Here is a 26,482-nt window from a genome sequence, read left to right as displayed (position 1 = left end):
ACTCCATGAGCCTAAGCAGGGGTGGGCAACTGGTCCCTGCAGCAAAAGCTGACCAATCAGGTATGTCTGTGTAAATAATAATACATTTATATCTGGCAGGTCAGATAGTGTTTATGAACCTTTTCTACCTAAGCCCAAATGTCAGGTCGATGTGGTGGTTAGCCATTCAGAGTAACACAGTTTAGAATAGTAAGTTGAAGAGTTAATTACCTCCAGACCTTGTCCCATTCTTCCAAGTATCTACTATAAACCATCATTCAGGGGGGTTCTGATTTGGAACACAAAAACACCTTAGCCATCAGTATGAACTTTTACTGGGTTAGTTAGCAGTAAATACAAGCTGAACATCACATGGGAATGTCATAAGCAATTATAAAGCAATCTGTATAATAAATAAAAACTATACTTATAGTAAAGTATTGAAATTTCTAGAAAGCTGCTATTTTGAGGCACTACATATAATCCAAAGAACTGTCATAGGACCAGTGCAATAGGATCCAAGATCCAAAACTCCAAGTACAGTACCATAAAGCAAAGCATGTCCAAAGTGTAGTACATCAGTTATCTCATGAAGAGCAACTTGCCTTAAACTGGCCATACACGGGCCAATAAAATCTGCCAAGTCAGCCCCTAAAGACCACACTGTGCTTATCAACCTGCCCAACTTGATAAATAGGCAAAAGTTGGCAAAATACCTATCAGCTGGTTTTAAATTATCTTCAGACAAGGACCACATTATTATGTTGACGTGGTCCTTGGCTGACGTGTTGCTATAGAGTGCCCTCGCAGTCAGGCAGTATGGTTGTAATTGGCCATATTGTCTGACCAAATCTGGGCATGAATTGCCGCCTTTAGGAAACTAGAATGAAATGTATAAGAGAGAGCAGTTTTGCACAATGGAACAAACCTATTTATCCTAGTCTCTTTCTGTTTAAAGGCACTTCACCTTTCAGTATAAGGGCATAGATTACTAGAGAACATTCTAATTATATGCATTTGTATTTATCCATGTGGAACACTGTGTTCCGTACCTCAGACATATTCTCAGTATGCACTTACAGAACAGAACCATCGCATAATAACCACTTGAATGCCATGGCACAGAGTTCCATTTCCATGTATAGTTCATAGGCCGTGCATTACATAGAAATTACTTTATAGGCACTGTCATATCTTCTATAGAAATTTCTAATCTCCTTTTTGCTTTCTAAAATGTATTCAACTTTATCACAACAGTGTAGTGCTTTTACAGAAGGACAACCTACCAGTCCAATGGATGTCTGTGTATCTACTTTTTACCTTCAGTTTCTATTTCCTTACAATGAAAACAATTTAGAACCAAAAAACTTAGCCTCATCTTTAGCCTCTTATATAAACCCTCTTCCATCTCTCTACCTAGAGCTCTTGACACCTTTTTTGGACTATCGTTACAAGGTGACAGGGGAATTTATAGTCAGCATCCAAACGTGTTATTGTTCAGAGCCATTTGCGTTAGGCCCATGATGCTGCCATATTATATTTATAATGCCAAATAAAAACATTTTCCCTTTTTTGTGGCCTTAATGTTTGTGCCACAGAAGATGGATATGGGTATGGGTTCTAAATCTCTATATCTCCAATACATGGCATATTCTATGCAGGAGTTCAGAGACCTAGCGTAGGGTTCATTTGTGAAAAACAAAATATTTTGGTCAGTGCATCTCACGCTACTTCTTTTTTCATAGAGAATTCTTGTGCAAAATAGCTTTGTTTGTTAGCGGCCAATTTTTGGTACAACTCTGGACCAATGGAGGATAATACCCAGTCTGCACTCCTTTCCCTAGATTAGCAATTAAGTGGGACACAGAAAGACCACTGCATGAACAGAAATCTGCGATGTAAGCAGGACATTAACTAAGCCACAGCAATAAAGAGGACACTGAACATCAGTAAATGGTGCGCTGAGTCTTCCACCCTCAGGTCGACAGTTCCACAGCCTCTTCTTCTCCTTCTCCTCGGTTGGCCCGAATCTCCATTAATGTGCGGGCAAAGCGGCTCCACTCATCATTATGTGGAATAGAAAACTGAAGAGAGAGAAAAATGAGCACATATTTGATTCAAAACATTTTATGACATTTCTATGTCACCTTACATACATGTAACACTCAGCTCAAGCACAACCATCATAGTTTTCACCAAAAAATGCTATAGTTTATCATTCTGTGCAGCCAATGTGTGCTGTGAGTCCTCTACTAATAGCATAAGTTGTCAGAATAACAAAGAGAACTGCTAGTGTAGGGAGCCATCCAGTGATCTCCCTGGCGCAGCATCCTGACTCCTGTCAGCCAACAGAATGCCCAAGTGACCATCACTCATCTGCTTGCACTTGGGGAGATATTTCAGTAATAAAACGGACACATAAATACAGTACTTTCTCCACTAGGCAAACTGCCAAACACTAATAAAAATTTGTATTATGTCTGGGATACAGATATATTAAAACTGGTTAAAAGTAATGCTCCAAGTGACAGAAGTATCAATACTATAAAACAGCTACAAAAGCATTGGAGGAGAAGTATCTCCCGCTATTAACAGACCAATAATTATATTCAGCTATGAGGACTCCTTAGCATATCTGTCCTCAGCACCTCACGCGGAGTAATAATCCATGAGGTTGCACAATTAAAGGCAACACCATCAGCACTCTCTCTAACTTCTAAATGACCTCTATGTTCCTCCCCCGACCACCCCTTATGAATACAGTGTCGCCAATCTCAGTCAGTGCTGTATTCATGGGGCAGGGTCTTATATAAAGTTGGCCACACTATTTATGCTATAACAGACTCTACTATTCTGAGAAGGCTCTCAGACATACATTGTGTTAGAACATGGTTGATGGAAGGGACTTCTAATGAAGCACAAAAGTATAAGAGTTTAAGCCTGGCTAACAGTCGGCGTTCCAGCTCATCCCATAGGTGTTTATAGGTGTTCACGTAGACTGAGGCCAGGGGTCTGTTTGCAGCACAGACAGATTCTTCCACTCCCATCTCTGCTACTGCATTCTAATGCTTTGTGGAAGCGGCATTGTGCTGAAACAGGAAATGGACTTCCCCAAATTGTTACCACAAAGTACAAAACACAACGCTGGCAAGAATGTCACTGTATGCCCTAGCCTTCAGTTTTACTTTCACTGGAACAAAGAGACCATTTTTCTTCCTCCACCAAAGTTCATAGTTACAATTACCTATTCAGGTCGGTAGCGTTCTCCTGGCATCTGCCAAACCCAAACTCCAGAGTGGCCACTTTTACACCAGTCCAGCTGAAATTTGGCAGTGTGCATGGCTGCTGACCCATAAAATCTCATATTACCTATGAAATAGTTCTTGTATTAACGTTCCTACCAGAGACTGGGACTTAGTTGTGACTTCCCAACTGGGGAAATGCAGTTTCACTACAGGACACAGAAAGCCAAGATAGTTTCAACTAAATGGAAATAAACAAAGTTTTGTTCATCCAATTATAAAGATCTTTTCAACTGGTTGTGCATAAATGAAATGAATTTTTCATTCTATTTCTTAATATAAACCAGCTGGCACAATAAGGAACATTCAAGACTTAATCAAACCACATAACAATAAACACAATAAAATGAGATAAAATGACTACAGCTGAAATGTACAAAGTAGTGATAAGCGGGAAAGGGGTGGGACAGATTTCATTGGATCTCTCAAAAGGAATTGCCATTGGGTTTGTAGCACATTTTATTACTATAGATAAAAACATAACAGCATATAGAGAGTCTAATTTACTTCCATAGCTACTAACTTGCATTGGTGCAGTTACCCATAGCAACCAATGAGATATTTCCTTTAATTTTCAAAGGGAGATGCCAGTGAGGACACATATGGTGCTGAGGCTTATATTTGACTGCATTTATATTGAAAATAATGGAGATATTGACATGGTTCCTTTAAGTTCAATTCAGGTTCCTGCACTTCCACGTGGCTGCCAGTTTGTTTATCCTTTTGCCTCTTCTAATAATGGTGCACAGCTGAGCACCATTGATACTGAGAGTTACCGCCACCCTGGACCTGGTGGGAGCTCCAGGGAACCCACAACGGTTTATGTCAACAGGTGAACCAAACTTGACTCAGATGCAATCCTCACTCTGAAAATGCTAGACACAACCTGTAGCCAAATTGTGCCAAAATGAAAGTGCAGTTTTGATAAATTAAGTGCAGCTGTGATAGGCGCAACTCAGAGCAGGCCGCAATTGGAGTGAAATTCTTCCAACAGCTGAAGCTCAATGGAGGTTTTTCTTCCCCTTCTGTCTAAGGCTGATGCCACACGTGGCGTTTTTTCTCAGCCTAAAAACGCTGCACAAGCCACACATGGCGTTTTTCAGCCTAGTACTGGTGACGTAAGCAAATCCTGTTGCCATGGTGCTAATAGTGCGAAATAGCAAAAAACGCCGCGTATTTCCGCTAGGTCTGGCAGCTGCCTTTGCATATCCATAGGAATAGCTTGCTTTGCAAGTACTGGCGTATTTCAGCCAACGCTTGAAAAATCCATGCTTAGGCGTTTTCTAGCGTATTTCCGCATTGTGTGGTTTGCTTCGCGTCTTTTCAAGCTATTTCTATGGATGATGATATCAGGCGTTTTTCAGCCGCCGAGAGAATTAGAAAATACGCAGCGTAAAAACGCCACGTGTGGCATCAGCCTTAGAGGCATTTTCAAATGGTTGAATCTGATGTGTGTGCGTCTTACAGATGCCTCTTTTTCCCATTGTTGAGCTTTATACTTTCCCTAACTTTTGCATATGTTGAATATAATATAATTTTGGGCATGTTTCACTTACTACTATTTGGTGTATCTGGGTGTAGCAGAAGAACGATTGCATTCAATACCATTCCGTTGTTTATTACAGCTCATGTTATTTGTCTTTGTTGCATATAGGACATAGATCCTGCTAATATAGTCACACTACTCTTCTGAGTGCTTTTGTGATTCAATTTTCTACTTTAATCTATTTAAATTTTCTGTCTGTTGCTAAACTTGGAATTTTATCTAAGCCCCAGGTTTAAATGAATATGCAGGTTGGTATATCAAAAAAGAAGCCTCACTGCATATCACTATTTGCATCTTCTTGGGATTGTAAACGTTGGTTTCTTGAGGTTTGGCAGTTCTGTAAATCCACCAATTACTATTTATAATGTCCTGGCAGCTTGTCACATGTAGCTGATGGCTTACTTCAGAAAAAGTGCTCCCAAAATAAGTAAGTGCATTGTATCCATGTCAGATGGACCCAATAATCAGTGAGTGGGGGAATAAAGCTGGCCATACATGGGCCCCCCTGACCTACTCAGCAGCGTATCAGTCTTTATATGGGGGCTCTAGGGACAGCCTGGCCAATCGATATCTGGCCAAAAAATCAGCCAGTTATTTATCAAATTGGTTTGAAAATCTTTAATGTTGCGGTATGACCTGATTATTGGCCCAATGTGTGGGTGACCAAATTGGACCACCATTTTTGGCAGCTTTGCCAAACACATGGATTTTTATTTGTATGTCCAGCTTTAGAAAGGTGTCACACAGCTATAACACCGAGGCAGTCAGAGAGCAATGTCTCCTTGAGACTGCATTGATAATAATGCAATAAGAGAAGGTTAAAGAATGGTGCTGATTCAAGTGTGCCTTTTTTACACTTGTAAATTAATTCATTTTAAAGGAAATACAGAGTGTTATTAATCATACTCATCTAAAGGATCACTTATAGTAGTGATCCCCAACCAGTGGCTCAGGAGCAGCAGGTTGCTCACCAACCCCTTGGATGTTGCTTCCAGTGGCCTCAACGAAGGTGCTTATTTTGGGCAATTTTGGTTGCATAATAACATGATGTACTGCCAAACAGAGCCTCCTGTAGGCTGCCAGTGCACATAGGGGCTACCAAATAGCTAATAACAGAGAAGAAATTAGCAACCTTAATTGCCAAATTGGCTACAGGAAAGGTAAAGAACAGAGACTGCATTGCCACAACCACCCCATCAAAAACACTACTATCTTCCAATATTTTCTTAAATATTAATTTTTTTGGCCTAAGCCATTACCAGGTGCAGCTCAAAAGCAGACTGAAAAGTGGCAGGCGTGATTTGAAGACTGATTTGATTTGTGCGTGCACAACACTAGTAGCACATTTAGCAAGGCGCCAAGGGATAATTATTGCTAACGAAATGACATAAACCATCCCATACCAACTCAAAATAATGACATTACCAAATCATAAGCCTTCTGATCTGTGCTATGCTGTGAGCACATGTGGAAATATAATTTGTCCGGCGTTGCACTAGGCATGAAATATGGTAGGATTTGTCTGGGCCCTGCTAATTTCTGCTCTCTGCAGAATAATTACTCTTAGCTGAAGCAGGTCTCCACGAAAAGAGGGAAAAAGGCAGATTTTGCAAAACCCAGGCAGGAAAGAGTCAGAAAATAGATATTTATAGCCTAGGGAGTGGCAGATATCATCCAAACCAGTAATTGTAGGCCTTACCCATATAATTAGAGGACAGTTTTGGCACTGCTGCTTCACCGTTGGCTAACTTTATCCCCTTGCATTTAATAATGTTATTAATAAGTTGCCATGGTGAACGTATGCAAATGGAAACAGACTTTAGAGGTCAGAAAATACTGAAGGTCATATCCAAAAACAGACGGCATTTTGGATCAGTTCCAGTGCGGCTGATTGCCTCGTCATTTCAGCATTACTCACAATCTCCTCGGCGGCTGTCCAATCGCTAAATCTTTGGGAAAAATGGCAAGAATATTGCACCTAGCCTTTCAGCACTTTTACTTACAGAAGCTCTGAAGATTTTCACAAATACGTAATCTTATTTTGTAGCAGATTTTATTTCATGGTCCTTCCATAAGAACTGATATTAGGGATTATTAATAACCAAAGTGCGCCTTGCTTTTTAGCCATAAATCTGCATTTTCCCTTAGAATTCCAGCATCATTGTGGGTGCTACATTGCCAAGACTTGCCTGTCATTCACTAATGTGGATGCAGATTAGTGCCCGCTTAGTTAAAGACGCAGGCTGCATACCACAGTTTTCTACCTGTATTTGTGTGTGAATACCATCACTTCCAGTGCAAAAATGGTATCACATTTCAATTCAGGCCATTTAATGTCCATTTGTGTGAAATTCATAAAGGCATGTTGGTGCGTGATGCTAAGGAGTGTGCAAGGATATTTATGAGTGGCATAGTACCATGCACAACATTGAATCCAATTTAGCATTTTTCATTGAAAATGAGCCCTATAATATGTATACTATCTGTTACAGAAGTAATACGTGGAGGCAAAATAATTTAGCACACTACTGGCACAAATATAGGTGTGTTGCATATATGTATGTAGATATTTTCATATAGCATTACTTATGTATGCAGTGCTGTAAGAGCATATAGATGTCACATCATTGAAGACTGGTTTTTACCAATGTGGCCAATGGTTATAAAGAGTTTACAAAGGAATCTCTATTAGCACTCAGGTAGCTAGGCTTTCCCTCCCAATAAAGCTACCTGTTCCTATTCACGTCCATGAATCTCACAATACACTAAGCAATTCCAAATATTGCACTGAGAAATAACAAGCTCATTTTATGTATACGTTACAGAAAGTGAATGTGAATTGAATTGACTGACTGAAGAATCTTTCTGTTAGTCTGCTTGGCTTTAACTGTATACCTACAGTATGATCCCTAAAAAAGTCATCCAAATGCCGGTCCTTATGGGGTCTGTTAGTTAAGACCCCAGCAGTCAAAAAGCTATTGCTATTGTTACATTTTATCACTTTTCTTTCTATCCAGGCCCTCCCCTATTAACATTCCAGGCTCTCATTCAAACCACTCCCTGGTTGCTAAGGTAATTTAGACCCTAGCAACCAGATATGTACTGAAATAAATAAAAAAACACACAATAACAAACAATAAAAAAGACCAATTGCAAACAGTCCCAAATTATCACTTTCTATATCACACTAAAAGTTAATTTTAAGGTGAACAATTGCTTCCAAGGCAAGGAAACATCCTTTTCCTTGGCATGGAAAGGTGCCAAAACATTGCTAACTTTTTCCTTAGATCAGTGTTCCTGTTCAATTAAAATGACACCAGTCTGCAGATGTTTCTCACTAGGCAGTGTATGGTCTTTTGTAGTAATTCTCAAGGCTTCCCCTGTGAATATCTATTGGAAAAAGGACATTTTTAGTGAATGCACAATCCTTCAAGCCCCAAAAAAACCCCACAATGGAGTCTTAGGAAATACTACGAAGATGACGGCGTCGATCTTATTAAGTAAGTTCCCTAACTCAGCGCAATTTGTGGAAAAAGTTAGCAATTTTATACACTAAGGGCTGCCTAACATATTGGTACCCCCAGTGTCTTAACATTCTCTTGTACTTAAATAATCAAAAACACGTGAGTGATGTGCCTTTTGCAACAAACAGCTTCAATTAAAAGCTTTAATAAGCTAGGCATACAAGATTTGTTCTAAAACAACTGGACAAAATCCCTGTTTAATACCCTAAGAACTATGGATGAACCTATTTTTTCTGGATTTAGTTCCTAATGCTGAATTCTCTACAGAAGTCTTTCCAAACATCAAATCAAATGTGATTGCTATTTATACAGTTTCGGCACAATCATGTTGCTGCCCAGAGATGTAGAGTCACACAAGAAGAAAGATTTGGATCAAGCTAGGTCAAACATTAAGGATTCCATCCAATTTAAACTTTGCAAGAAATTATAGGGTTCATCTTATTCCTCCTAAGAGCATTAGTGATGTGCGGGTCAGGAACAGGCCCAGGCTGGAATTTAAAATAGATCCTGGCATTTCAAGTGCACAGAGGCCCCATAAGGGCCCTACAGGCCCAATAATTAGTGATCGCCTATGGCATCTTACAGCAGCCCCTCTGGTATTTGTCACAATCCAAAGATTGCCAGTTCGGGCCTGGGTCAGGAAAAACTCCCACACCCAACCTTAAAACCTTAACCCCCTCTTAAACCTAACCTGCAAAATGTTGCCATGTAGGACCCGCACCCAGCCCATAGCCGTAACCAATCACTAGTTCTGTGCATGCCTTAGGTTCCAAGAGAGAGAAATTTCAAAAGCAGAGGGAGCGTTTATTTCCCCAGTCTGACCCACACCCAACCCAAACCCGCAATGGTTGCCCAAATTTCAATCCTAATCCTAAACCTGTGGGTCACACAGGTTGCAGATCAACTAGAAACAGCATAAAATGTGTGAACAATTTTAATTCAGAATGAGAGCAACTGTCTCTTCCACTCTAAGTTCGATTCTGCAGGAAAGCTGGAGGGCACAGAAGTGGGCCTATGGCACACCCAGGCGTATTCTATCAGCCTATCATTTATTTCAACTGGAATCCTCCCATCACTAGCAGTGACAAGCAGACTTTGGCTAGAAAATGCTGCTTACCTTTGATAAATGTGCCCCTGACGGAAACATTGTTCCCTTCTTTGATACGCACCCAATGTAATTATTCTCTGGAGAATAGTTTTTCCTTCTTTTTAGCTCCTTGTTCCTGTGCCAGGGAGTAATAATTTTCTTGCTTTGTGTTATGATTTCAGCCATGTCTGTTCTGTCATTATAAATATTTTATTTGAACGGTTTATGTTTGAAACTGTATTAATTCATTGCAATATAATGAATGTGTTCTTTGCCGCGTGTTTATTTTGGGGTAACATAAACAATCAAGATTTACCGATAAAACAATAAAATGATCATTAGAGCCAGAGAAGGCCTGTTCCAGTTTTTCTATATCTCAAGAAGGTTTCCAAATGGAAGGAGATTAAGCTAAAATAAAATATTTTGCTTTCCCTACTTTGATTTTAATTGTTGGTTAAGTAGGTATTTATTGTCGCCTGCCGCACTTACGCGGAAATGATATAAATCAGTTTCCAAAATTCCAGAGACATGAAGTTATTAAGCTGCATTAAACCTCTTTTTTTTCGGTGTATATACTCCTCGGTGTACCATGGAAACACAGCTGCGAATTCATATGATTTAAAATTGAAAGGAATTACCAGCCATAAAAACAAACATTTAAGAGTAATTAACAATTCCCTTGCAAAGTAAAAAGCTATTGGATGTGACATTTAAACAGCATAAAGAGGCACAACAGCACTAAAGAGTTTGTGTATTAGTGATTTAGAACTGACGGAGGGTGGAAATGATACTGCCGCATAGGTAAGAATATAGCTCATTAATTCATTAATCACCAACATGTTTAGCAGCATGAACTGTAACACTTGAACCGAACATATACAAAGGAATATAAGTGTTGAAAGAGAATAAGAGGTAACCTTGCACCCATAAGCTCACAATCATGAAGATATGGAAAGTGAATAAAAGAAGTGAAAGTACCTATGTAAATTGCAGTAAAAGGTGCAGTGCTATACCTCCTTATGAGGCATCACCGATGACAGCAGTGGGGCAGGGAACCATGATGGAATGGGTTGTGAAATGGAGAAAACAGGAATTGTAAAATGCCCAGCTCCATGTTGGAACTCCCATGATTCCCAGCTACAGTCAGGTGATCCCAGTGGAGCCAATAAAAGGTCAACCATTTGGGGGTTTTAACCTTGAAAGCAGGCAAGTTGCAGGTAAAATTAGTGCCTTTATAGTAGAAATCTTAATGTATCAGATAAAATTGAGTGTAGGACTGGCCAGGGGATGACTTTGACATTGTTGGCCAGCTTGAAGTATATTGCAATATATGGACAAACCAAGGACAGTTTTAGTAGCTTAAAGGAGAATGCAAGTCAAAATTTAAAAAGCATACTGCCCAATAGTCCTCCTATTGTTTAGTAAAAACGCACATTTTCTAGAACAGGCAGCCATCTCTAAAAAGGTATTCTCCCTTCCTTTCCCTCCTTGCTTCATACTGCACATGTGTTTCATTCCCTCCCCCACCCCTCCCCTCTGCCAGATCCCCTTCTGATTGGCTGGTGGGTATGTGTAGCTCAGAACAGCAGACAGGATCAAGTTACACACATGCTCAGAGAATAGGAAGGCTGCCACTGGCACCTACAGGATGGGGAGAGAGATTTCAGTGATGTCACTGTAGTCTTCACACTGCTGTAGGCTGCCAGCACCATATCTCAGAGAAGCAAGCAGGGATCTGGGAATTTAGATATGCAGTAAGTACTTAAAAAGAATGCCTTTAGACTTACTTTTTATTTATATTAACCTTTCATTGTCCTTTAATGCACAGAATGTCTTCATATCCTATATATATTGATACTGGGTGAGTGCAGAGGACCTCTGGTTGTTATCTATATGAATTTTGTGGTCACAGCTTTTTTGCTATAAAGGCATGGGATCAGTTCTCCGGAAGCCTGTTATTCAGAAAGCTCTGACTTACGGAAGGCTAACTTGCATAGGCTCCATTTTAATCAAATATTTGAAAATGATTCCCTTTTTCTTTGTAATAATACAACAGCACCTTGTACTTGATCCCAACTAAGATATAATTTATCCTTCTTGGAAGAACTCACCTGTTGGGTTTATTTAATGTTTAAATTATTATTAAATATACTTAAAATATATAGATCAAAATTACAGAAAGACCACCTTATTCTAAAAACCCAGGTCCTGAGCATAACAGGCCCCAGGGTGAGAGTATATTACAGGTATCGGACCCCTTATCTGGAAACCCATTATCCAGAAAGATCCGAGTTACGGAAAGGCCATCTCCCATAGGCTCCATTTTATTCAAATAATTCAAATTTTTGAAAATGATTTCCTTTTTTTCTGGAATAAAACAGTACCTTGTAATTGATCCCAACTAAGATATAATTAATCCTTATTGGAGCCAAAACAATCCTATTGGGTTTAATTACTGTTTAAATAATTTTACTAGCAGACTTAAGATAGGAGATCCGAATTACGGAAAGACCCCTCATCTGGAAAACCCCAGGTCTCAAGCATTCTGGATAACGGGTCCCATACCTGTACTACATAAAATTGTGGCGATGCTTACAAGATCCCCTGAAGAGACAGGCTCAATATTGCTCAAATAGAAAGGAATACCAAAATGAACTGTTTGTGCCCTGAAGAATTTTTAATCTTCGGATGAACAAATCGGCCATTCATGGATCAAAATTCTGCTCATCACCATCTAAGAAAACTGGAAAATGTACATGATTTAGGTATAATTAGGCACTAAGGGGTGACTCAATATAATGTTAAATCCATTAATGCTCTGTAAAGTAATTGACTTCCATTCATGCTGATCAGTTATAATGGATATTATACTTAAATAATGAATTACGTTTTAGCAGCCTTGCCAGTCAAATGAACCATTATTTTAAAACCTATAAGTGAAATAACAAATGCTTTTATTTGCTGTTTAAAAAGCAAAATCAAGGTTGCCTTTAAAATGATTTTATTTTTTAAAAATAAAGAAAAAACCTAGGCTTTATTTTTTATAAGATCTAGGCTTCTGCCATTTTACAACATCATTTTTTGTGATTTATTGGTCTTACGTAATAAGCCAAAGTGCACTGTAGCCTATGGTACAGTGTAGGAGTCATACGCCCACCATGTGAGGTACTATATTCCAAAAGGAAATGTAATTTTATGATGAGCCATTTTTGATAGCTCCAATGCACTTTAGAAGGGCTATAATAAAAGTTTCCATTTGTAGGTTCTCTTTGTATCTATTGAAAGCATTTAGGGGGGATTGCAATTAAAATGGCTAGTGGCGTATTTGCAAATTTTTAGCGCTATTTGCAATGTAATACTGTTCACTAAACATTTATTACACTGTGAATGTTTAAAACCTGCTTGAAGATGGTGTAATTGTGAGCACTTTTCCATTAGGAAATTTTATTACATTCACTGCGCAAATGCGCAAACTAAAAAATGCACAATTGCAAACCTTCTGTCGCAAGAAATGCAAAGTGTTTGCAAATGCTTTTTTTGTCATGCAAACACAAAATTTGTCTCAAAGTGCTATTATGGTCCATTAGCGATGCATATTACATTCCCCCAATAGTATTTTAATTCTTGCCTTCCAAATGTAATTTCCCTTTTATATACATGTGCCCTAATGATCATCATATTGTCAAAGTTGCACTGATTGGACATCACACAATTTAGGGTTGCCATTGTAAAAAAAAAAAAATTTAGCAACATGGTTATTTGTGTTATCTTTCTTTTGGCATTAAGTATCACTTTTACTGGCCAGGCCAATAGAAGACAATGTAACAATCCAACACAATAAATGGGAGAAAACCCAGCAGTGATGCCCAGCTAAAATTCCTAATATTCACCACCCAAGTAGTTCATGGAAGGAAGAATAGCCAGTAAATTGCCCACTCCTAACACAAGCTAACACAATATGCAGTAATCAAAAGGTTAAATCAGAAAGATCAGCTCATTTACCTCCAGCAAACATTAAAGATCCAGATGTACAGCACCCATGAGATTAATAATAGAACAGTTCATTTACCCCCAGCTAACATGGAAATGATTTGCAGCCCCTTTGTTGTTTTTATCAATTTGGTAGTAATTATAATAGCATGTTCTCTCTGTGCTTATCCCAGTACATTATATATATATGCGTGTTATTGGTAGAACAAATGAAAGTTTATAGTTAGAGGATACTGGAAGTGGTAGATCAGTAAAAGCTGAAGGACTGCAGGCTGGACACATGTGTCTTTTATCCAGGGGTAGAACTTTCATGTATAAAATGAGAACCAAGGATAAACTTTTTAGCAGCTTGTGGCATATTTGCCCAAATAAATGTGGAGGACATTTTAGGCCATGCCGTATCTACCCTGACAATGCCAAGCATGCCACAAATCTACCCTGACATGGCCAAGTTATGCCCTAAATCTACCCTGACAATGCCAAGTTATGCCCCAAATCTACCCTGACAATGCCAAGTTATGCCCCAAATCTACCCTGACAATGCCAAGTTATGCCCCGAATCTACCTTGACAATGGCAAGTTATGCCCCGAATCTACCCTGACAATGCCAAGTTCTGCCCCAAATCTACCCTGACATGGCCAAGTTCTGCCCCAAATCTACCCTGACAATGGCAAGTTATGCCCCGAATCTACCCTGACAATGCCAAGTTATGCCCCAAATCTACCCTGACAATGGCAAGTTCTGCCCCAAATCTACCCTGACAATGGCAAGTTATGCCCTGATCCACCGCAAACATTGGCCATAACAAGTAAACTCCATCTCTTGTGTACTCTGCTTGCCAGGGCTCAAGTTTATCATGGGCTTTATCGGTTTGAGTTGGGGAGCTGTTAGACTGTAGGTCGGACACCATTTTAGCGGCAGAAAAATGGAAGCACAAATTTATTGTACAGTTTATCAAAAGGAAACAAAAATATGCACTTGCACTTTTTTATGATTCAGATTTGGCAGAATAATGGATGCAGTACATGTCTGCTTTAATCACAGAGAAACCTCTAGTGGAATTTGTTTGCACTTGAGAAACTCTCTAATATTATCAGTAAAAAGAAAATATCCAGGAACGGGATTCATGTACCTCTAGTATAGGCTACTGCATTTTTACCTTTTTTTATAGGCTATGTATTTTATATTTATATACCTATGTTAATGTGGTGATTTTTTTTTACTCTTCCAATTAAACTCTGTGTATAAAACATTATTATATTATTTTAAAATATGAAATATTATTGGGCACAGCAAATGTTTTTTTTTTATTATCACACAATATCATGTATACGCTTTGTTTATAACAAAAATTATTGTAACATGCCATGGTACCATATTTTCTTTTGGCCCAAATTCCTGTGCATTTGGCTTAATAAAACCTGCTCCTATCCACTCTTTCACATAACCTTATTCAATTTCATTCCTTCGTTTAATGGAAAATAATATATTGTGACATGCTTCAAATTAACTTGCTTACACTTTGGCAGGAAAATCAGTGTCGTTAACAGTCCATTTTCCATATAAAATCAGGGGTTTGGTACCTCATTTATCCTAATAATATGCATGCAGATGAAAAGTTATTTTTATTAATTTTTTTACTTTTTTTTGGGTTCTTTTACTAAACATTGCCCAAGTTTATGCATATCCTGTGAGTCTTTTTATGTGGTAAATTATGAGCAGTTACTACTGGAAAAAAAACTAGTGTCTAAGTCAATGAATCCACAGTCTTTCCCTAAGATGGTGAAGAATGTTACATTCCCATGTGTGCCAAAAAGGGACAACCATATATATCCGTGTGTTTTAGTGCAGCCCGTCTTGCTCCCAAATTGACATTGGCATGCTGTTTTAGGGTTTGCAGCTAAAGATCTCAGCTGGAGAAGGAAGTTATGGGTCATGCACGCTAATGTAAGCTGCTCATTAGCTACTGAATCTAAACATTTCATTTAAGGATCAATTTGATTCTTAGACAGGCGACTATATAAAAACCCCACTGCCTGTTCAGAAAAAGTAGATTCTGTAAAAGTGGAATCAGAGAAGAGACTTTTATCCCAACAATGCATTATATGTCCTATCAACTGGAATTCTTTTTAGCTTGGAAAAATAAATAACACATGGGATTAATGTCGTAAACACTGCAAGGCTTCCATACATTCACCGTATGGGAACTGATATTATAATGAAAAACATCAGTATTCAGAATGATAATGGTCAGACTTGGCTTTTCCCGAGCTCAGCACACCCCCTACGGAGGCGAGCGGAGTTAAAAGACTGTACCAGTCTAGTAATAATCAGGAACAGTTAATAGCCTTCATAAAACAAACTAATTAGATTTACAGATTTCAAAAGAATGCATTTTCAAGGAAAACGCTTCTTCGAGGCACTTCTGATTTATATTTGGGGACTAAATGAATTGATCTTTTTAACTAACATGAGCTGGGTAGGATATAACATGATTTAACCCCTAAAGTGCAGCCGATTATAAACAATAGCTTCATACAAACAGTCCTTGTTCCTGCCAATATCATGGAGACTATCATTCACTTGCAACCTACTGGGTGTTTATGTTGGCCAGAGTTTTACTTCAAACTACTGTCAGTCTGTAACTATTACTACCAACCGATGGTTCTGTACAACAGTGTCGCTCAAGTTTGGATCCCCAGATATTGGGATTACAATACACAAATGTGCGCAGTAAAACAGAGCTCTTTCGCACTGATTCTTCACATTCTCCAACAATGGCGGTAGAGGTTTTATGTTGAATAAATGTGAGAGTGAAATATATTTAACATCGCGTTTTACGTCTGCAATAGTCTCAAGGCAGAAGTAGCAGCAGCTACCACTATGGTATGGGGAACAAGGAATCCACTAGCGCCCTACCAGATCAGTAAGCATGTCTCACAAGTGAGTGTGCCCTTCCACTCTGAGAAGCACCGCTATATGCTTTAATATCTTTAATTCAGAAAAGGGCAGAATGTGGAATAAGAAGTCTATTCCAATAGTAGGTATCTGATATATAAACACTACAGTGTAGTCATTTTTTTGCATAATTAAATTGAGCCTAATGCAATGTGACGGGTTAAGATGGTATCCTTGCCTTATTACCAATTATTTTAGTTCCTAGTAAAGTCCAAAAAGAAGGAGCTGATCATTTGCATCTTAAGGGAAAGCAATGTTCTCCTGTTACTAAAGTACATGACTATTCCAAGTAAGACATGCTCCCAACTTATCATACGCCCTGGACTGTGCTAAGCAAGTGCTAAACTATAAATGCGTTCATCAAGAGTCCACTCATTGGGCTGATATGATCCCTGACTTTTTCCTTATAGTAAGCCAATTATCTGTTAAATCTGAATGCTCACAAGTCAATTCCTAAAAAAGGATATTCTTTATTACATTGTGCCTGAGTAACAAGAGTTCATATCCTAGATATTATATGCTAGATCTTATATACTAGATAATAGAATATATGTTATTGCTCTCTTTCTCTCACTCTGTCTGTAGGTTTAAGCAAACCTCCAGGTTTTGTCTACCTTTTTTTTGCCATCAATGGCTCCTGGGCACACACCCCATGGCATCAGCCAACATTCTCAGGCTGTTCAGCTGATAGATGATAACCACATGGGGGGTGCGGAAGGAATATCTTGCAGAGCCATAAATGTCACTAATTTAGTGATATCTACCGTTGTGTTTACTATAACTAAGAGACATATCATTTAAATATAAATATGTCAAATATATGAAAATATCAATCTGTTCCCTAGAATTAAACAGGAAGAAGAATAAATATTCAGCATTACAAATTTCATACAGAACAAAAACAAAAAAACTCTCTAAAAACATGAATAAAATAAATATTGTTACAATTTGCCTGGGACAGCTCCCATTGACTTCTACATAACCGCAACAGTTTTTTTGACTTTTTATTCCCTTAATAAATGAAACGATATTTGAAAATGAAAAAAAAAATACAAATAAAGATTTTCTACACTCTCTTTAAACTAATAAACCTCAAAACGGGGATAGGGAGAGTTTATTGTAAGCACCTGTGTTTGGGGAAACCATATCCTAAACTCTAGCCTCAAGAAAGAACTGTTTGGCCTAAAAATATACAGGTATGGGATCTGTTATCCAGACTGCTCGTGACCCAGGGTTTTACAAATAAGGGATCTTTCTGTAAGGGATCCCATACCGTAAGTCTACTACAAAATCATTTACACATTAAATCAAGCCAATAGGATTGTTTTGCCTCCAATAAGGATTAATTATATCTTAGTTGGGATCAAGTACAAGGAACTGTTTTATTATTACAGAGAAAAAGGAAATATGGTTTAAAATATCTAATTATTTGATTAAAATGGAGTGTATGGGGGATGGACTTTCTGTAATTCAGAGCTTTCTGAATAATGGGTTTCCTGATAACGCATCCCATACCTGTACTTGGTCCGTGCTCTGGACTTTATGGAAGATGGACTTCCCATAATTTGAAGCTTTATGGATAATGGGTTTCCGTATAAGGGATCCTGTATACCTGTATGTCCTGGATATTTTCTGAGAGTAACAACTTCTGCTTCCTCATTAGTGACATGCCATTATGTTCTTCTTCAATAATGATTTGTAGGCTGTGGACTGTGAACCAGCTTCATAAGGTAAAAGTTAACTGCATTTCTATACTGTGTTTTCCTCTTATGTCAGGCTGTTTCTTATTTGCTATTCATTTCATGGTTTTGCAACTATTGCACTAAGCAGCCTTGTACTAGGCTTTAAATCACATACCCCCATATGTAAGAAAAGGCAAGCTGTAACCTATAGCAACCAAAAAGATGTTTGCTTTTAAACAAGGTTACCATTAAATTCTACCTGCTGACTGGTTGCTATGGGTTATTGCTCCTGTGCAAATGTAGTGTCTATTATTAGATAACCCTAATAGTAGCCAATCAGATGTTTGCTTAATAGCAGAGGCAAAGGCTCCCTGCTACCTGGCTGGCTATGGGTTATTAGACCTGGTGAAAACACTGTGCTACTTTGTTAGATTTGGTCCCTGCTTACTACAGTGGAGTTCCTGCTGCTCCAGCCCAGCATCTAGTTGGATATCACCAATAGGATTGTTTTGCCACCAAAAGTAAAAAAAATATACAAAAAAAACTCTGGCAACTAAACTGAAATTGTGACATTGTTATATTAAAGGACAACGCAAATTATCCAAAATTTTCTGTTCACTTTAACACTAACGCAGAATTGCAGGGCTTTGAGTTATTCTGACCACATCACATGCCGAAGGAACCTTTCCTAAATTTATAACAGTAAAGAACAGGCAGACAATCAACATCTAGCAAGATCCAACCCTGATAGAAAATTTGGGTTCGTATATTATACTGCATTTTGCCTAAATAAATTGCTACTTAAAGTGGGGAAGGAATTTATTGTTTTCTTTTATGAGGCATAGAGTAATTGGAAAATGTTTCACTAGGAGCTGAGTATGCCTTATAAATACTACGGAACAGAAGTGGGCACAAAAGAGTTTTGAGCAATAGCTTTTTAAAATAGCTGGAACTTAATCTGCACAAACATATGTGATTTGTATGATTTTTTGCTTTTTTTTACATAAACCTTACATGTATCAGAGGAGCCAGTATCACAGCAAAATGTATTATTTCTGGCTATTTACAAGCTACACTAAGGGGCTGATTTACTAATCCACGAATTCGAATCCGAATGGGAAAAATTTGGATTGGAAACAAACATTTTGCGACTTTTTCGTATTTTTTGCAATTTTTTCGTCACCGTTACGACTTTATCGTAAATTGTCTCGACTTTTTCGTAGCCGTGACGACTTGCGCAAAAAGTCGCGACGATTCGCGAAAGTCGTAACGCTACGAAAAATTTGCGACAATTTGCGAAACAATCGCAGCAGCTACGAAAAAGTAGCAACAATTTACGAAAAAAATCGCAAAATACCGATCATTCCGAAAAAAACGCATTCAGATGCCTTCGGACCGTTCGTAGATTAGTAAATCAGCCCCTAAGGGGGTTATTTATCAAAATTTGTATTTGTGTCATTTTTGCATTTTTTTCTACTTCAAATAATCTTGACATTTTAAAAAAAACCTCAAATGTTAGCTTATTTATTTAAAAAATCCAAATAAAAAAAACAAAACTCGAATTCTTTGAGTGAACGCAAAATCTGCCACCCAAATCATTGTAGTGGGAGGCTATAAAAAATTCCTATCCACAATGCAATAATTGTTTGATAAAGAATGTTACACTGAGAAATGTGCCTTGCGATTATAGTGACATTTGTATTACACTATATTGGCTTCTATCACACTTTATAGATTTCATTTGCTTCCATTGTTAATATTATTTTTTTTCTTTTGTTTTATAAATGGCAAAATGATAACTATGCAAATAGCTGAAGATCCTCAATAAAATCACTCATATGTGGGAAACACGCATGTGCGGGGAACATGTTTAGGCTCAAGTACCTTTATGTCAATAGATGCAAAGACTATTTTTGCATGAAATGAGCCTATATAAGTCTCCCTCATGATATCACGAGAGGTAAATCTAGAACATTTCTAGATTTTTGCTAAATGAACCAAATCTATGTGATCTGATACAAACTAAATGGCATGTATATACTTATGCATGAGCGACCTAATACAAAGCCTAATGATGTATATACTAGGTATCTGGGACCTAAAGCACTGCCTAATGGTATATACACAAGGCAGCAGTGATCTAATACAAAGCCTAATTGTGTATATGTTACACATCAGTGATTATTAAACATTGTCAGCATATAAACATTTTACAAAATACAAACACAAAAACCAGCAAATAAAAATATATCAAATATATGACTAAACTGGTAGCCGTTCTTTAAATTAATTCATGCCTGCTGGTCTAACATGTCCCTCCAAAAGATTTTTAATGCCCCGTTACCAGTCTGCCCAAGGGCACCACTTGACATCATTTTCCTACAGTCCAGACCCGCATACACAAGTGGCATGTAAAGCAATTGCCACAATATTTGTGCTAATCGGCTATCTCCCTAGTGTATATATATGTACTCTCCTGCCTTAACAGGCACCGCTGGTGTTACACTCATTCCTGTCAAAACTGGCATTAGATATAAAGGGGCCCTCGCAAGGGCTCGGCCTCTATCAGAGTTGGCTGGATAGGAAGTCATGTACATTGTTAAATCACAACTCCTGCAAATCCTCGACAGGACCAACCCCTTTTCCAAAGTTGCTGTCCAATTATTCATGCAGTTTGTCTACACTGAATCCCAACTCTACTTATTAAACTGAGATTTCACTGTAGATGTCTATGAGCATGAACCCTCTGCTAGCTTCCCTGAGCCAAGGCTCTTTCCAAACTTACAAATATCACAAAGCCCTTTAAACTGATAAATGGCATGCTTCTACGTGATTAGACCGAGCTCCCTTTTATGCTACAGCTGTTTTCCATTGGACTTTGAATCAAATTTATCACTCATAGGTGCAGTAATAACACACATGCTTCCTTACAACATTTTCATTTCCACTTCCTCTCTGCATCCCGTCAACTTGCAGTCTAGAGTCAGAAAATGATTACAATTCAGTCTTTGTAAGAGGCAGGCACGACAATACCCCCATACAGCATTATTGTATCTGAGTCATACACTTACATAGCAAGAGCCCCTGCCAGCTGGGTTTAGACACCGATGACCCATCCGCTAACCAGTCTGTCCAACTTCAGTTAAGAGAGCGTGTGGACCAGCTACACAAAAGGGGTCATTTATGCAAAGCAAAGGAAACAGACGCTCATTACAAATCTTTTGTTCTATTTTCAGAACTCAAAGTCATTTTATTTTTCACTTTTCCTTAGTGAACGTAAACATGCACGACAACAAAAGAAAATTATACTTGCAATGTGATAAGTGATTGACCTGCTAGAAATCTCCTGACCTGAAACATTTGCTTCTCAGCAGAACTCAATGCGCTGCAGCAATTTTACAGTTCTACAGAGATAGCGATCACATTGGTCAACACTTTCATGTAATTAATCTTGTACTTCATCGCGGAGGAAAATGAGAAGCCTGGGCAGTCACTTTCCCGATATTTAAAGAATCAGCCAACCTAAAACTGAAAACCCTCCCATTTCAAAAGAGGAAAAAGATAATTACTTTGTTCTGCTTTAATCCCCAGCAACTTTCAAAGAATTCCAGCAAAGCTGCCTATATTCTGGAACATGGCAAACACCACCCCTGGCTTGAGCAAGTGCAGGACCCCACACCTTCAGCACAGAGCAGGCATATGGGGAATATTTATTACAGTGTGTAAGCCAACATCATCGGTGATGTTGCCCATAGCAACCAATAAGGTATTTGCTTTGGTTTTTTTAACTTGTAGGTGACCATTAAATTGTAATTGCTGATTGGCTGCTATGGGCTACATCACCTATGATGTTGGCTTACATGCTGTAATTAATATGCCCCATAGTGTTTCACTCTTGAGAACTGAACAGGTTAATTTTTCTGTATTTAACAAAATTACATTTGATTTGCCCTTGAACAATGTTATCAGGCTCTACACTCCAGTTATATATCTATATATAGGCATATATCCCCCATCCTGCCCTAGATCTTGCAGCAGAGACTAGGGGAGATTGGATACCCCTCTCCTACTCAATAGGTGCATGTACATAGGCTGCATTACTCATATACTGATTGGTTAGGGGTCTTATTTGCTAATGATGCAAGTTGCAACGAGCAATTAATAATCAAAATTACAATCATTCTATCAAGAATTTCAGCGCCTTAGCACAGGATTATTTTGTACCTACCACTAGGCTATAATAAGGAGCAAAAGACTGAGCCTGTAAATGTTGCTTAGAGGGGAACTCCACCCAAACACAACTTAAGCTTATGCAAGTAAACATAATTTCAAGAAACTTTGCAATATACATCAGTTAAAAGATATGCAACCTTTTCATGATTTTTTGTATATTAATATCATTTTGGAGCAGTTCCCTAAGCCCCGCCCCCTGTTCCCTGCTGATCTGGCTGGCTACTTTGAGACTCAAATACAATGTAATAGTAGTCGACTGTCTTCAGCCTGCATCCTCCAAAGCTGTTGAGAAGTTTGGTTTGCAGCTGGATTTCAGCATAAAGAAATGGTATTTATTCATACTTTTTAAAGGAACAGATGACAGTTATGGAAGACAGAGTTCCCCTTTAAACTGCATGCCTGTCATTTTTGCCCTCACACAAGTGGGATAAAGTGCTCTCTTACATACCCTTTAACCGCAGGTGCAAAAAAAAAAGGCATTGGCAGTGTAGTGGCCAAAGAGAACAAACTTCTTAATGCCGTGTCATTGGCATTTGTAAAAATGAAGGTTCCCTTTCACTGTATCCATTTGCTGAGCTTTCTGGCACTCTTAAAGGAGAAGGAAAGGTGGAATCACTGGAGGATGGGAGGTGTTAGGCACCCCCCAGTGATTGTATTCACTTACCCAATACCCTGGGCTGGTGCTCCTGTTAGCAAAAAACTGCACCAGCCTGGGGTACCTGCAAATGAGCGATTCCCTTCCATTTTATTTTATCATGCCGGCTACGCATGCACATTAAAATTAAAAAGCTTTAACACAAAAGTTGGTTTAACTCTGCTGCACATGCGGGGGCCCCAGGATCGCAGTGAAACAAGAAAATGGAAGAGAATCACTCGACTGCATGTACCCCGGGTTGCTGCACTTTTCTGCAACCGCACCGGCCTGGGGTATCAGGTAAGCGATTATAATCATTGTGGGGCACCTAACATTTGGCACCTCCCAGTGATTTTTAACTTTTCTTCTCCTTTAAAGGGCAGATTATTATCATTATATCCTCTGTCCGTACCAGAAAAAGAGTCTTAATACTTTTCTGGCATCAATTGCTTTATTTGCTTGTTAGTTTTAGTTTTGGGTGGGATTTTTAAAAAAAGCTCACCAATGGCGATGGGTGAAATAATTCACCAGGCATGGATTTGTGTTGAATTTCTGCATTTTGTCATTGGCAGATTTTTTTGTGAAACTGGCTACAAAATTCGCCATGCTACAAAAAATTGTCGCCCGTGTCAATAAAAATGACGTGCGTCAAAAAAAAATAGTTGAGCACAGCGTTTTTTTACGCACAACAAAAAACTGTCCCATTCGTCAGAATAATGTCACGCGCAACATTTTCGCAGTTCTCAAATCTTTTGAAAGATTCACAAATTTTTCAGCGAAGCCAAATGGGACAGACTCATTCATCACTACTCACCACCAAAAATTGGTGAGTTTTTTGTTTGTAAAAACATGGGAAAAAAATCAAACTGAATAAAAAAAAAAAATAAACAGCAATCAATGCCAGAAAACACAAGTGAGTCAAAGAGCACACATTTTCTGGCTTTGTTTTCCCTGCACCCAATGGCAGAATGATCATAAATCAGACACTTATGGCTAAATGACTGATTTCAACCAATTGTAAGCTGTATACAAAGTGACTTAGACATGCATACAGCAGAAAAATATTAGTTTATTAAGCGTAGTTTAAACTAAAACAATGTGATTTTATGGCTGATGGCAAAATGACTTTGGTGCGGATCATATATTTGGTTCCCATATGGTCCCAGGCATTGCCCTCTATTGTATTGATTAAAAAAGGTTCTCACTGAGCATCAGTTTCTCAGCTGTCAGAGCCGATTACAATGAAACATTTTGAGTAGGCAAAGGCAGTCTTCAGTGGACTTGGAACAACAGCCAGGCACAGCCAGTCAGTTCTACAGCACAACTTGTACCATTTACTAAATCTGAATAGATTCTTTTCCTCCCAAACTCTAAGCTCGGCATTTATTTTCGAAGACCTGTCAGTTGCCATTTGCTTCCTGTTCTTACAGTGCAGAGAAAAGAGAAATTAATTTCAGTCTTGCGATATGAAAAGGTGAAAGGAACCTTCTAAATGCTCTTTGCGTCCATGCGTCAGCTCCTTCAAAGCCTTCAAAAGAAAAACAATAGAGGAGAAAAAATCTAGTTTGAGGAATTTTGTTTTGGCGTGTTCAGAATTTCATTTGTCAATGCTTTGTTATTTGCAGTCACACTTGCGCTGACAAATACACCTCTGGAATATACAGCTCAAGATTGCTCACTCTTGAAATCGTTAACATTATGGCATGAAGTTTAATGAGCTTGACTGTGTCTGAGTGGCTTTTATAAAAATAAGTATTTTCCAATTTTAACTTTGTATTATATGCATAAATGCATCTTTTTGCAACTGGTAATAAAATATTTGATTTTGAATTGTGGGTCATATGCCAAAGGGCTAAGAACAAGCAGCAACCACTTAACCTGCACTTAGCGCTTTAGGCGCAGGTCTTTCTACTCCCGAATGCAGTGCACAGATAAGCACTTCTACCATGAATACAGTGCTGCCTATGTTCACCAACTGGGTGGAGGTGGTGCGTAGCATCCCCTTACATGGCCCGTAGCTTGCAGACCCAATCTAATTGTCCGGTGAGCATAATTTGGACAATGCACAAAGTAGGAGGAAAAATGCTAATTGCAAGTAAGAAGCCTGGGTGCATGTTATTTGCATTAAAGACGAAAATAACATTTCTAATACCCATTGGTTCTGTACAATAGCCTCCCTTAACATGAGTTGTTTTCTGGTTTTTCACTGCGAATGCATGGGGCCCCCTAATGGTCATATATAGTGCCCTAAAGTGCATCCGCGGTCTCGTCATGTAGATACATGGTCCCCTAATGCACACACACAGTACCCTAATGTGCTTAGATGGTCCAGAAATGCAGCTCATCATATAACCCAGCAACACAGACACAGCATGGGCCCAGTGGGAAATGTGCCAATGAAATATAATCTAGAATGCCAATCATATACAGTTTAGCGCTATATAACCAATGGTTATTAGAAATTTGACTTTTTCTCGTCCCTTTACATAAATCAATGAAATTTAAAATTTCTCGTATCACAGCCCTCGCACTATATGGCTTACAGTATAATAATCAGATCAACCATTTTAAATGAGACATTTACAAAAATTATAATTGCCAACATTATGTTTCAAACAGACAGGCATATAAAACGCACCATTTATTAGTGTATAGATTTTATTAGCCCTGCACAATATAATACAGTACATTGTGTTGTGTTTGTCTGTAATGACACAGTTTCTGAAAGTTCATTTGATTCCCAATTACATTGGCATGTTTGAGTTATCTGCATTGTGACTCTTTTGGTTTGATTCACTGGTTTAGGCAACTGTGGAATAAATGGCGAGTGATCTTTGAAAAATAAATCATCGCTGCTCTGAAAACATTGGTTTAAGCATTCCAGAGATGATCTGGTAAACAGCTATCTGGATTGAGATGTGCAATGTGCAACAATTTGTCTAAGCAAATGTGAGTCCAGCAGGCAGAAGTTTCTTCTGTCTTACTTACTTAAAGGTTACAAATTGATCAAACATTGCACTATGTTGCTTGATAAAGGGTTAAAAGGATATTTGACAGATTCATCTTTTCTTATGGTCCACAGACATAAAGAGCCACTGAGTATATGCAGAACTTTAGATACCAGAGGAAAAAGAAGGCTTAAAAAAAGATGGTGAGCTCCAGAGAATATGGTGGAGACGTAGATCTTCACAGGGCCTTTGTACCATAAGTACTAAATCTTCTGTAAGACTTGTGTTCTATCATTAATATTTGAGGTTATGATTTTGTGGGGAGTAAATTGCAGCCAATTCCTGTCAAATATATATAAATAAAACACACAAAAAAACCCATATTCTGTTACAGCGGCATTGCCTTTAGCAGCTTCTGTTTTATCTGAGCCAGTGCCGACTTGTAGGAGTTGGCGATAATAATTTGGTTAGCTAAACATTTATTCAAGTAGTCTAGGCCTGGGTACAGGGCAAAAGTTATTACAAGCAGTAACATATTTTTCAGCTGCTCTGTGCAGATTTTTTGATGCAGAGTGTAGAGATTACAAGCTATGGGAGC

At 38.4% G+C, this 26,482-nt stretch overlaps 1 protein-coding gene across 1 annotated transcript in view; it reads right to left on the bottom strand.

The window, feature by feature from the left end:
- Positions 1-298: 298 nt before the first annotated feature.
- The window catches only part of dync1i1 (dynein cytoplasmic 1 intermediate chain 1), a gene marked incomplete in the record, with an annotated part of 201,331 nt that continues 175,147 nt past the window's right edge, over positions 299-26,482 (bottom strand). Inside the window, 2 exon segments of the mRNA NM_001112911.1 lie at positions 299-457; positions 458-2,063. Coding sequence (NP_001106382.1) covers positions 1,956-2,063 — 108 coding nt within the window.

Source organism: Xenopus tropicalis, chromosome 6 (assembly GCF_000004195.4).
Source record: "Xenopus tropicalis strain Nigerian chromosome 6, UCB_Xtro_10.0, whole genome shotgun sequence".
In the NCBI taxonomy this organism is placed as follows: Eukaryota; Metazoa; Chordata; class Amphibia; order Anura; family Pipidae; genus Xenopus; species Xenopus tropicalis.
This window is presented reverse-complemented; position numbering and strand designations above follow the sequence as displayed.